This window comes from Glossina fuscipes, unplaced genomic scaffold (assembly GCF_014805625.2).
Source record: "Glossina fuscipes isolate IAEA_lab_2018 unplaced genomic scaffold, Yale_Gfus_2 1, whole genome shotgun sequence".
Taxonomy (NCBI): domain Eukaryota; kingdom Metazoa; phylum Arthropoda; class Insecta; order Diptera; family Glossinidae; genus Glossina; species Glossina fuscipes.
In genome coordinates, this window is record NW_023998415.1 from 4,427,286 (window position 1) to 4,439,826 (window position 12,541).

At 32.9% G+C, this 12,541-nt stretch overlaps 1 protein-coding gene and 1 long non-coding RNA gene across 3 annotated transcripts; one reads left to right on the forward strand and one right to left on the reverse strand.

Annotated features, from left to right (window-relative positions):
- The first annotated feature begins 6 nt into the window (after positions 1 to 6).
- On the forward strand, positions 7 to 3,646 carry LOC119632243. Its single transcript, XR_005246760.1, has 4 exons — positions 7 to 2,274; positions 2,348 to 2,556; positions 2,615 to 2,849; positions 2,922 to 3,646. It is a non-coding gene; the product is annotated as an uncharacterized LOC119632243 (long non-coding RNA).
- A 3,695-nt stretch (positions 3,647 to 7,341) lies between these two features.
- LOC119631974 lies at positions 7,342 to 10,082 on the reverse strand. 2 transcript variants are annotated; one of them, XM_038024625.1, is made up of 7 exons: positions 10,004 to 10,082; positions 9,523 to 9,936; positions 9,277 to 9,352; positions 9,033 to 9,196; positions 8,777 to 8,968; positions 7,639 to 7,802; positions 7,342 to 7,575 (listed from the first exon to the last, which is right to left on the reverse strand). In XM_038024625.1, the coding sequence occupies exons 1-7, from the start codon at positions 10,059 to 10,061 to the stop codon at positions 7,357 to 7,359; spliced, it is 1,287 nt and encodes a 428-aa protein (XP_037880553.1). In that variant the 5' UTR covers positions 10,062 to 10,082; the 3' UTR covers positions 7,342 to 7,356. The 2 variants fall into 2 exon arrangements, with proteins under 2 accessions (XP_037880553.1, XP_037880552.1); XM_038024624.1 differs by having other exon boundaries at positions 9,277 to 9,415.
- Positions 10,083 to 12,541: the final 2,459 nt, after the last annotated feature.

The following is a 12,541-nucleotide window of genomic DNA, read 5'->3' on the forward strand; positions in this document are numbered from 1 at the left end:
AATACAATTCATTCTAAGGTAAACATCGCTGTTTTTCCGTTTGTGTGTGTACTACGAACAAAAAAAGAATTTGTGAAATGTTCATGCGCGCTTCCATCGAAATAATGTAAGACAAAAATTCAGTCTTTAACCTCTCCTGTCAGAAAAATCAATTTTTTTTTTTTCAATTTTTTATAGTCGTAAAATTCATTGAGACACATGTGCTTGTACTGCCCTGCCTGCTTTACTTGCTTACGTTTATAATATTTGATCTTTTTCTCTTTTATAAGCTTCGTATTCATCATCTAACCAAAGCAAAGTATGATGCTTTACGAATCACTTATGAATTTCTTAATGCGATGAAAATGATTGGTGAAAGAGGGAGAGATGAGAGGAAAGGATATAAGCATTGGATCCTTCAAAATATGCAGTGTGTGCGCGCTTTTTATGCAAGTTAAAGGAAAAATGTTTGTAAAGCGTAAAATTGTCATCGGGTTTTACACCTGTTCCAAGGATATATGAAATTTCTCTTTCTCGTTTTTTTCTCTATATACTGAAATAGCTCCATTTTGTAGGTCCTACGAACATGTACATATATATATATATTATATATACATATATATATATATTTTTTTTAGAAAACGAAATTCTTAAAATGTGAAAACCAAATATAGGTTCATAGCGATTTAACTGCCAAACGAGCTGGCAAATGGCGAAAAGGTTACAACAACAATTCGCAGAAAAAGAGATTAACATGGAAACGTGGCATTGAAATTTGATATTGGCAATTCGCTTGCAAAAGAGTATGTAACCAAGCACCTGCTTATACCTTACATTAGTGGGCATATAAGAGTACAAGGATGTAATCAGTTTGTGTGGATGTAATGCGGCAACACCTAAAAGGAACTGAGATGGATTCATCCTTTATTATACCGATCGGCTCTGAATCCGTCTAGCCGTCTTGTTTTCTTGCGTTTGACCTGTGAGTTGCAGTTCTTGAAATATTTTGATGACAATCGGTGCGCTGTGTGCGTGTGATTGAAAATAGTTTGGATTGGACCACTTTCCCGGTCACCTTCCATTTGGCCTCATTTTGAGTAGTTGCTATATCAACAACTGTAAAGTAGTCTAAGGTATTTCATGACGTTTTGTCGTTAAATCAAATCTATGTAGAGTTCTGTATAGAAGCACACTTGCAGTGCAAATTTTACACATAGAAGGCGGTAAAAACGTCACTAATGTTGCAAAAATTTTTAATTCGATTTAAGTAATTCGTGAAAGATATATTCATCTTTCCTCTGTTTTCTTTAGCTTTCATGACATCGAGCAAGTAACTTGATAAGTATGCTTGCGACCTTTTTAGCCGTTCCTTCAACGGCCTCGCTCGACAATCCAATAAACCCGATCACTAAGGGATTTTGAGATGATTTAGTTGCGTTGTCATATCTCCTATTTATCTCAATTCCATGTATTTTGATATCTGTCAAGCATTTTCAATAAAATTCATTAAAATATCACAAATTTTAGCATTTTTATATGCCTTGAGTTTCTATATTGTTTTACCGAAAAAACATATATTCGATTACAAATTTTTCATTTTTATTGAACTATTTCGCCGGTTAAGTTATGATATTTAGAATAACGTGAGTTTTATTTACAAAGTATTAAGAGATTCTATTTACGATATTCTACAGGACATCTCTTAATCATCTATTCGAGTATTACGGATCAATTCGTTTGCTCTCGGCTGAATTTGCTTACCGCACACACTTTGAATCCATGCAAGCTTATGAATTTTCTTTTATAAAATAATAATAAAGAAAAAAAAAAAAGGGAATTATTTACAATAAAAAAATCAATTATAAACATTATTTATAATGACAAAACTTGAAAAATTCATTATAGATTTCTATACCACTTCATGTTGCTATTTTTGTGCGTGCAAATGTATGTATGTATTCATGATATCCTATGTTTTGAACTTTTCCTACTCCATTGTCTTATTTCCATAGCAAAACTATTGTCTTGTCCTTAAGGATACAAATTGTTGATCCCTTCCCTTTACCTTTTCCGTTCTCTTTCTCGTTTCCTTTGTCTCCGCTTTTAATTTTTTCTTCCATTACTTTTAGAAAATTTGTCATCTTAAGCCTTTCGTTGAGAAGAGCCAGACTTTTTACCCGAAATAGCTGCGTTACTTATCAACCAAAAACTCGTTGATAAGAGAGAGCAACTGGTCTTTTAACCAACTCTATCAACAACATTTCAACGTCGTAACTTATTTCAGTCCTATAAAAAGTAAGATATTTATACACATAATACTCATACACATATACATGTCATATTTGCTGCTTTAATGCTATGAAATCAGCTGAAAACTGCATGGCGTCGGGGAATTTGCATTTAGGGCTTGCAGCAGAGTAAGCACTGCCTGAAATTGTCGGGAGTGGCTTGTGAGGCGATATTTCAGCATCCTTCACCTTGCACGTTTGCACTCTTCGACGAGAAAGTGTACAAGTCAAACTAAACTGTTTATAGCGCTTTGATGCTCTACTGACTGGATGTTCTTCTCACATTTCCGTAAGTATTTTATGCGTTTAAATGCCTACATATGAATTTCGATTTTTTCAACATCAAGTTTAGTGCCGTTTTCTTGCATTTAAAATGGATCAATCAACTATGATCAGGATTATTTGGGAATTATACGAAGTACTATCGAAAAAATTACCGCATCTAAAAAAAAAAAAATGTGGGTTTTATAATAATGATAAGATGTGATACGTTCCTTATTGCATCCATGCAATAGACGGCAGACCCGTAAATGTTGTTTGTTCCTGCAAATTTGGATCTCTTTCCATTTCATAAGAGTAAAGGTAAGCACTGATGTTAATTAATAAGTAATGCGTATAAGCGTATATTGAATTGTATTCACTTATGTTTTTCAGATCCCTTTCTGCGAGAATCTTCGAATCAGATTGTACTTCCATATCTTTAAATAATCGAGCTTAAGGCTTACACAGGAAGCGCGTACTGTGTGGAACTTGACGTTTGGATAACGATTTTCTAACAAGAAATTAAGTATTGCCCATGTTTTGGGATTCACATATTGTTTTGCTAATCGTCGTCTTCAGAATCTGCTTACCTCCATTCATCGAAGACCACCTTCATTGATTAACGTTAGCTTACATTTGTGTAGGGGATTTGAGTCGGCCTGCATTAACCATTGATTACAATCACAGGTCAATAACTAGTGAGATAGCGGAATCTCGCTTATTTGCTTAGCCAAAACTTCTTATAGCTAAAGAAAAAAAAAAAAAAAAGAAATACGAAAAAGTCTGTCTGTATAACATAAAGGGGGATATATTGCTTTATGCAATTGATGTGCTGTTCTTATTGCAAACTCTCAGGTGTACGTTGACAAACTAACCCAAGCAAGAAAGCAAGAAAGTCTTGAGAGCAAAAGGTGCCAAAGGAAAAGAGGAGAATTGATTGCTTTGAACGAGGATTAGCTAGTTGGACAGGAAGGAAGAAGAAGATGAGTGAAGGATTACTTACAGAGAAACAGCTAAGAATATTTAATTTGCGTCGGCTTAAAAACGAAAAGTAGAAAGAAGTGCGAAACTTCTTTTTTTGGCTCGAAAAATACAAAAAAAAAAAAAAAAAAAAAAAATGCTATTTTCAAGGCGTTAAAATATTATCAAAAATGATAAAAAAAAATTTTAAAGATGAAACGAAGTCTTAATAGTGATTGTATATTCAATTAATGACAGATCGAAACGTTTATAAAATACGATAGAAATGCTTAAGGAAAGAGAGACCGTCTACATCAAAGAAGAAGTAAAAAAAAGAGGAACATGGAAGAGACATTCAAAAAGGCACAATGAATATGCGAAATCGTTTTAAAAATGAAGAAAATTGATAAAATGCTTAAAAATGCTATGAACATACCGGCGAGGAAAGTTAAAATTAATATTAAAAGTAAAAAAAGGAAGAAAAAGTTTACAAACTTAAAATAATGATAAGATAAAAGAAAAAAGTTTTAAACTATGATAAGTTAAAAGTTAAAAATCCAAAAAAAGGACTTACAAATACAATAAATAAAAAAAGTCTAAAATATAGTAAATTAGAGAGATTAGAGAGAGAGAGGCCCTACTTGAATTAAAACGAATTTAATCAAAAGCATAATAAATTAGCGCAGGACTAAGATGAGCTCACTGTAGTAGTAAGAATGAAAACATTCGTCGTACGCACTTGTTAAATGATTAAACTAACTTTAAAATAAATATATAAAATAAAAAAAGACATATCTACTTTGTTTCCGGTGTTTTATTGCTGACTATGTATGGCAGAAACGATGAATATCTTATAGGTATTTATAAAAAAGAAAGAAAAATACACAACAACAGGACCCTTACGATGCATGGCTGGGAAGGCGATGTAGCGGCGCTGTGAAGGCAGTGCAAAAGTGGAATCCATTCATTTGTGTATTCTATAGTTGGTATAATGAATTTAATCGAATAAGACCAAGAGGCGGGTTTCGAATAGGCAAGGAGTGAAAAGTAGGTACGCTACTATCATTATGGACGGACGATTTAGTGTTGATTATTGACTGACTAACCAGGTTATAACTAGGGATATAACATTATTAATATATGACTATAGTTTAAATAGTATAGCTAGCCAAGAAAGCTTTTCCTTAAACGATTACAGTTGCTTTAGTGCGAAATAATATATATATATGTAATATAAAGAAAATTTTTTTCGAATTGAAAATTGTAGTACAAAATGGAATAAAATTAGATAAGTAACTTTCAAATTCAAAATAAATCGCTTTCATTTCTTCTTCTACGTTTTTACATCTTTTTACTCTATCCATTCGCTTACGTACATTTATTAATTCTCGCAAAGCTGTGGAAAAATTAGCACCGTTTCAGCCGTTTATTTTCTTTATAAGGAAGCGAACACAATGAAGCTTCGCTTTTATTCCAAAGACTGACGGAGGCATTTCAATTTTGAAGGTTTCGTAAAATCGGAGATAATATATATCATCATATATAATTTGCAAATTCCTTACAAGCGAAACTTCATTGTATTTACATTTATTTACTCATTGCTCCCAAAGTATTTATTTTAATGCCTAGGCCTGATAAACAAGCGCGGCCTCATTGTGTTCACTTCCTTTTTTCTTTTCCTTATTAATTTCCTTATTGTTTCGAGTTTAAGAGATGATATCTAATCAAAAAAAAATAAAAAAAAAATTTACGGGCGTCACACTATGCCAAACATTTCTTGGTCCTACTTTCCGACATGATAGCTTTGTTATGCAAATATTGCTTACTAATATATTGTTTTTGACAGCATTAACTTGCAGATTAGCCATTGTTCGCTGTAATGCGTCTATTTCACTTCATAAAGTTGCAAATTGGCTTAATTGGTTCCAGAAATATTTTCCTGGAAGGCCTCTCTCTGGCTATCAGTCTAACTGCAAGACTTACATTTTGCAAACTGTACAGACACCACAGGTCTGTTTTGTACGTTTTCTGCATTTTATGTGTATACGATTTTGATTTCGTAGTATTGGTTAATTATATTGTTACGTAATTCGCTTTTACTAAGACACAGTCCGTATCACTAGATCGCAGATATTTTGATCAAAGTTCTTTTATTTACAATTATATTTCTTTTCATGTAGGATTATTTACAAATTATTTTTGGCAATACTTTCGACTGCTTAACTCAAAAATTCTTTTTCTACTCTGCTGTCTTTCACAAATATTCTATTCACATATATATATTTGCCATCATATTACTAGCACCTAATTTTATAACTTGATTTTTAATTCGTTAACCTGCTCTTGTTGGTAACCGTTTTCATCGGCCTGCAGCTGCATGAGGCGCCTGCGAATATGCACTTTGCTTTTAGCTGCCTGTTTTTCCGCTGATCGCTTTCATCGATCACGCAGCTGCATGACGCCTCGCATTTGGTTGTAGAAAATGACTAGATTTGGGGTTTCCGTAAAAATATGTTAGATCAGATCTGCAGCGAATGCTCTATAATAAATGTTTTAGAACATTTCGATGGAAGGACGTGCTCAATTTATAAAATTATCGGTTTATTACAACAACATGCACTAGCATGTAACGCTTCCGGCTTTATTAGAAACTCTACCGCACTTGAGATTTTAACCCACGACCATTGAGTTTCTAGTCGAGACTCTTGCCTACTCGGCCACTCAGGCGGATTATATGAAAAAAAAAAAAAAGTAAAAAAAAGTAAAATGCACTATATCTGATACGATAGATTTATTGCCTTGTACACTATATACCTCTCCTTCAACGTAAGTATTTTTTTATTATTAAAACAAATAAAAACATCATACTGGGCCACGGCCTACCATTAAATACTTTATACCACTTCGCTTGACATAGGGTAGGTACTCATATGACAACTTTTCAGAATAAGGCGTTATAAAGGAAGTGGTCGAAAAAGTGCTGCGATGTGATTCAGATTCACTAGCGTTCGTTCTTGGGCCAAGTATTCTCGAAATATCCCGAAAATTTGCAATCTGCAGATTGAGGACAAGATTAAAAGGCGGACAGTCGGACAGATATGCTTAGTATAATAAAACGTGGATCTGGCAAAATATTTTGTTGTGCCACAATTAGTGTAGGGTCTGAAAAAACTAATAAACCTGAAATATTATCTCTTTAATTAACGATTATATTCGTTCATTCGTTTTGAATGTGGGGCACGTTCACTTAGATATAAAAAAAGTCTTTCTATTTTTTAGTTATCATTATAGTTATAATATATATTGGACTTATATTGTCTATAAACTTGTGTAATACTACGTTATTACAAAAAGTATGCCTGTATGTTAATGCTTAGCGATATTTCTAAATGTAATAAGAAAATATGGTTTTATACCATTTTTGAAATAAACGGCTCATATATGTGTGTGCTTACGCATGCCTACGTTATGTTATTATATTTCACCAGATTGATTCCAATAAAGTTTTATCCAAAAAGTCAATTGTTAGCCGGGATAGGGGTAGAGTGTCACCATTACTCTGAGAAGGTGTTGTTGACATTTCCTCCATCGAGGCATTAAATAAAATGATTACAAGATGACATTAAATTGAAAACATATTCTATGAAACGTTCAATAGACTTAAAAGTAAAAATTTCTATAATGATCTATATATATATAGCATTTTCAAATTCAACGCTTAGAAGGTGTTACATATGAAAAATGTAAGATATTTTTTGGTGCATTTTGGGTAAACTTTTATTAAATTTTCTCATCTCTTCTAAATAATAAATATGTAAATATTAAATGTCAACGCAATGAGAGTTGAGAGTCCCTATGCGTGTTATATTTATTTATTTATTATTTCGAAATTTAATAAATTTCTATTGGTTCTCATGAAAGCCTTTTGTAAATTCGAATAAATTGCCATATCAATGAGATTCGTGTTACTGAAGTAATCCATCGTCACCACGTTGGCAGTGGAGCCCCACGGACCCTTTAGCCAATTCGCTACTTTGATATTAATACGAGACGCACGCTCTTTAGATGTTAACAATTTTTCACTGTTCTAAAGCGATAAGAAACAATAATTGAACTATCATTGATGAGCCTTGTTGTTCTTTCAACTCACCAATGACTTCTCTAAACCTTTTATCGCATTAAATATCCAACCTTCATCTTGTACTGGTGATGATCTTTTTTTGCTAAACAATAAACGCATATAATCCAAAGTTTGGGAATTGTTCATAACGTCAGTTGAGAAACGCTTCCATGGCGGGCATAATATCGATGATTCTGGAATAAATTAGAAAAAAAAACAAAAAACAAAAAAAATGCAAAACTAAGAAAACCATATTCGGCTATCACCGGATAATTTATACCGTCCAAATTAAAAAAAAAAAAAAAACGAATAATATTGGTTGGTCATGAACGATTTTTTTTTTGCATTTTTGTGCAAGTTACTCGAAAATTATCCATAGAACAACCGTGGTTGTCGGTGTGATCGTTGTACTCGTTGCAGTTACATTTGTTCCACTTTCGAAGGTACGACATGTTCTCAGCTTATCTTTAATCGTAAATGTGTTCTATGACCGAGTTTCGAATGTCTTCTTCAAATTTGAAGCGCTAAAGTTGTCTACCAGGGCATGCCTGGATCGGTTCAGCATTCATTCAAATATGTTGAGGATGTATTCGCCTTATAAATCTATGAAAATGTCTTCTAGGAATTGCAAACATTTTGACATGGGGGATGGGATAGTACGGCATCATCCGCAGAATATACGTAAAAATTTTTATAAATTTATCTGCTATAGTTTATTAGTAATGAGCAAAAAAAAAAAAATTTTTTTTTATTCCTTTTGAAAATCAGATATGTTCTCCGTTCATGTAGTACTGTAGGCGTGTCCTTTGGCCAAGTTAAGCCCATTCTCAATACAAAGCTGCGTAAAAAAAAGTCTCTAGCTTTATTTTTGCGACAGACAACAGAATGTTTACAACAGACGGACAGATGAACTTGCTTAAATCGATTCAGAATTTGATGCTGATCGAAAGTGTATATGTTTTGTCGAAGTTTTCTCCTATGCATTGAAAACGTATTGACAGAATGACTGTAGCCCTCAATCTACCTCTACCCCTTCGCTGTTAAATATAAAAAACAGCCGGAACTTCCACTTTCGGAAACTAAATTCTTAAAGTTCTAACCGATTTGAAAAGGCATTATAATTTAATATGAATTTCGGTTTCTTTTTTTTTTTTTTCTTAGGCATTACCAGCTTCTGATTGCGATAATTCCTCCAGTGGATATAATATGATAAGAGATTTCTGTGACTTTTTAATTTGTTCTACGGTCAGTTCGAAACATGCCTTTACCATAGAAGTATTGCGCTGATAAGCCAGAGAGCCCAATTCACTTTTAAGCATATTTAATAGTTCACTATGTCTTTCGGGATGCTTGTAGAAACCTGTTAGATGAATTAAGCCATGGCAATAAGTGATTTTCATTTCGAGTTCATGTCAATTCATTACCAACAGGAAATGAGCTAAAATCAATTATAACCACTTCACCGGATATGTTAACAAATCTTCGTATATCCTTAAGTATGTAACGCAACTGATTGATAAACATATTTTCGTTGACAATCCAGAAGTGATCCGCATTTTTTAAATCTGCATTATCTTGCGTTTTATAGCTGAAATGTTTCATTCGATTATCGATTAGGTTTTCATAATAAATATGTCATAATATGTCATGACATGCAGCGCAACCCACCCAATACTTAAGTCCAAATAACGTATACCGAATACTAGTTGAGACCAGACATCAAAATACTGCGATGCTGCGTAGTCTTTAATGAAAAACGATTTAGTTTTAATGTAGTCAGTTATATAAGCGCCAGAGGCATGCGTTCCTGATCGGACGTGATAGGGCGTAAAAAGAAAAATAAAAATATGGAAAATGTAAGAAATAATAATAAAGAAAACTATTTCTCTCTCTCTCTCTCTCTCTATCTCTCACCTGGTATGAATAAATCCTTAAGAGGCAATTTCCTAATATTCGGCAGTTTTGTCAACCAATTCGGATAGATTTTTAAACATTCGACGGCCAACAATTCGTTGCCATTAAAACTGGCTACATAATAATTTAAACATTTGCCTTTTGAATATTCGGTTGCCAGTATATTAAAGTCATTACGATTCCAACCGCCGGGAAAACGTAATTTACCCAATTTTTGTTTTATCGGCATTTTAAAGGTAGTATCACTCACATTTTCAATTCGCAGCAACGGCTGAGTGAAGCTAATCGCTGGATTATCGCTATAAAAACCAATCCATTCTGGACGAGTATAGCAATCTGGAGGCCAATTCAATTCTAAATTCGATTCCTGAAGCGTTTTACCATTCGAAGCGATTGTCAAATAAATGGGACAAGCTGTTCAAATAAGTAATAAAAAAAAAAAATTAAGTCTTTAAAATTATAACAATTATTTTATTATTACAATTAACTAAATTGCCTCGACATGAAAGTGTTAATAATAACAAAAAAATTATAAACATTTTATTATTAAATAAAAAAATATCTCATAAATTTAATTTCGATTCGTTTCAAAAAAAATTATGCGCGTTTAAATTCGATATTATACGTGAATGCGTGCGATTCACGAGTTAAATGATCATACGTAAGTATAATAAAGAAAACGATATCAAATGTTTAAATTAAATTTTATTAAGAGATTTTGAGAATTTTCCTTAATAAATCACACACACACAGGGTCTGATGTTAAAAAAGTTAACATATTTAAAAACAAATTTAATAAATAATTTATGAAAAAAATGTTCGGCACCCTGTTCATTAACAAGAAACTAAAAAACTAAAACTGCAAAAATGCTATCTACGCCTTAAACCGAATCATGAGTACCCAACAATAAAGCTGAAAAATGTGGTCGGCATAAAAAAGATCCGGCAAGTGTATGCCTTTTATTGTCAGGAATTACCAAAAAAATTCTATTTCATTTTAAATATATATGTATGTATAGGAAGTTGAAAAATATCACGTATAAATTCATGTTATGTTAAATGAAGAAGATCCACAAAGTCTTGCATTTTGTGTTCAGAAAACCTATTTCGATTCGAAGTTGAGGCATTGACACACAACTTAAATACGAAGACTTGCATTTCTTTTCATATACACGTGAGCGAATCCATTAAACAATTTAAGTGATTTTAATCAATCTTAACCTGGTGATCGTAACGAGCAAGAAGAAGAATTTACGGTTAATTACATCTTCCATGCAAAGTGCTGAGAGCGTAACTAAGGTTTCAATGGATCTAGAGTCAAGTAGATACGCTGGAAATATGGTCAGACTGTAATGTTCAAGATGACTGCTTCTTTATACTAAGCAAGTGGTCATGGATATGCATTTTTTTGCTTTATAAACGTTTGTCCGCGCCTATACACTGCTCATAGTTACAACGAGTTAATTAATTTCTTTGTAAATACTTGAAGAGCTCTAGTTTCTTTAATAAAATTTAAAACTTAAAATAAACAAGTAAGAGAATTATTATCGGTTGTGACCGAATCTTTTATACCCATCACCAAAAAAAGTGCAAGGGAGTACATTTTCATGCTCTATAATATGAAGCGGGCGCGGCTGATTATTGTTATTTTCAAAATAATAGCTTTTGTCGCGTAGACGCGTGGACGTTGTAGACGCGATCCTTTCAAAAATTTAGATCACTTCCAAACTATTTTACCAATTTGTAGGCGATATCTTCAATTTTTGCGAGCGGGAGTATCTTTACCGCAGATAGTATCCAGTTGGACAGACGGATAGATGGATAGACGAACAGGCGGACATGTTTAGCTGCATTCTAAATTCGAAATTTGCTAAGAATTTATATATTTTGAAGCTGGTTTCTGTGCCGCGTAAAGGTATTGAAAAAAAAATTACATTTTGATATATATTTATATTGAATAGGCGTGGTCATTTCTTTCCATTTTTGTGCAGATACTACGGTATCGCCCATAGAATATGCTTTCAAATTTTTGTATATTTGTCTACTATAGTTTATGAGGAATGACCAAATATCCAATTTTTTATTGCTTTGAAAAACCAAGGCGCCCTTATTTTATCTAATACTGTAAGTGGATCCTTTGAGCGATTTGGCCTTCGAAAGTTTCCACAAAATTTTATGCCGATAACTTTATTTTTGCATGGCCAGGGGAATGTTTGCAACCGACAGATGGACATACTTAAACCGGTTCAGAATTTGATGCTGATCAAGAATATTTTTGCTTTGTGGGGTCTGTTAAGCTGTTTTCCTGGGAGTTATTTGACGAAACGAATATACACCTCTCTCATCCTTCGATGATGGATATGAAAAGAAAAGAAAAGAAAAGAAAAGAAATAATAAGACGTTTTTAGCCCTTCAAAAATTATAAGCTAAATAAATAAAAAAAAAAAAAAATTAAAAAAAATCTTCAAATATTTTGTATTTAAAGTATACAGAAAGTCAGTGAAATATTAAATTTGGTCAACCATTTTTAGATGGCACTACTACGATGTGATATTTTGGAAGAAAACATCCTAACATATGATATCTTGTTCTTCTTCTTCTGAGTCGTCAGCAAATGAACAACAGATGACTTGCAGCGTTGTCATAGAAAACTCCCAGTGCGTACACGAAGATTATAGAATATGTAGTCTGGCTTATGTCTTTGCTAAGCTATGATGCACTGCGCGGTAACAAGAAGAACTAAATAAAAGAGGTGTTAAATTGGGGGACTTTTGCCGACGGTTTTGCAAATTAGCAGATTTCCTGGGTTGTAAAGCTCTTTTAACAGAGTTCCTGAGTGATAAAGCTGGCGGCTTTGCAAGTTAGCAGTAGAGTATTACATTCTTTCTGTAAATTAGTAGAAAATTTATCTACTGTTTTGTTTAATTTGATAATAAAAAGAAAAATAATGGCGGTCTACTTTTAGGCTAACTTGTAAAATTAACTAAGTTTAGTTCGCGTATTTGCCAAAACACTAAAC

Bases quoted from the DNA above. Each gene is read 5' to 3' on its own strand.
- LOC119631974 (XM_038024624.1), bottom strand. From the start codon at position 10,061: ATGTTTATAATTTTTTTGTTATTATTAACACTTTCATGTCGAGGCAAT. The intron at 9,937-10,003 runs GTAATAATAAAA...TTATTTGAACAG, and splicing joins TCGAGGCAATTTAGTTAATT to CTTGTCCCATTTATTTGACA. The intron at 7,576-7,638 runs GTGAGTTGAAAG...TTATCGCTTTAG, and splicing joins AAGGTTTAGAGAAGTCATTG to AACAGTGAAAAATTGTTAAC.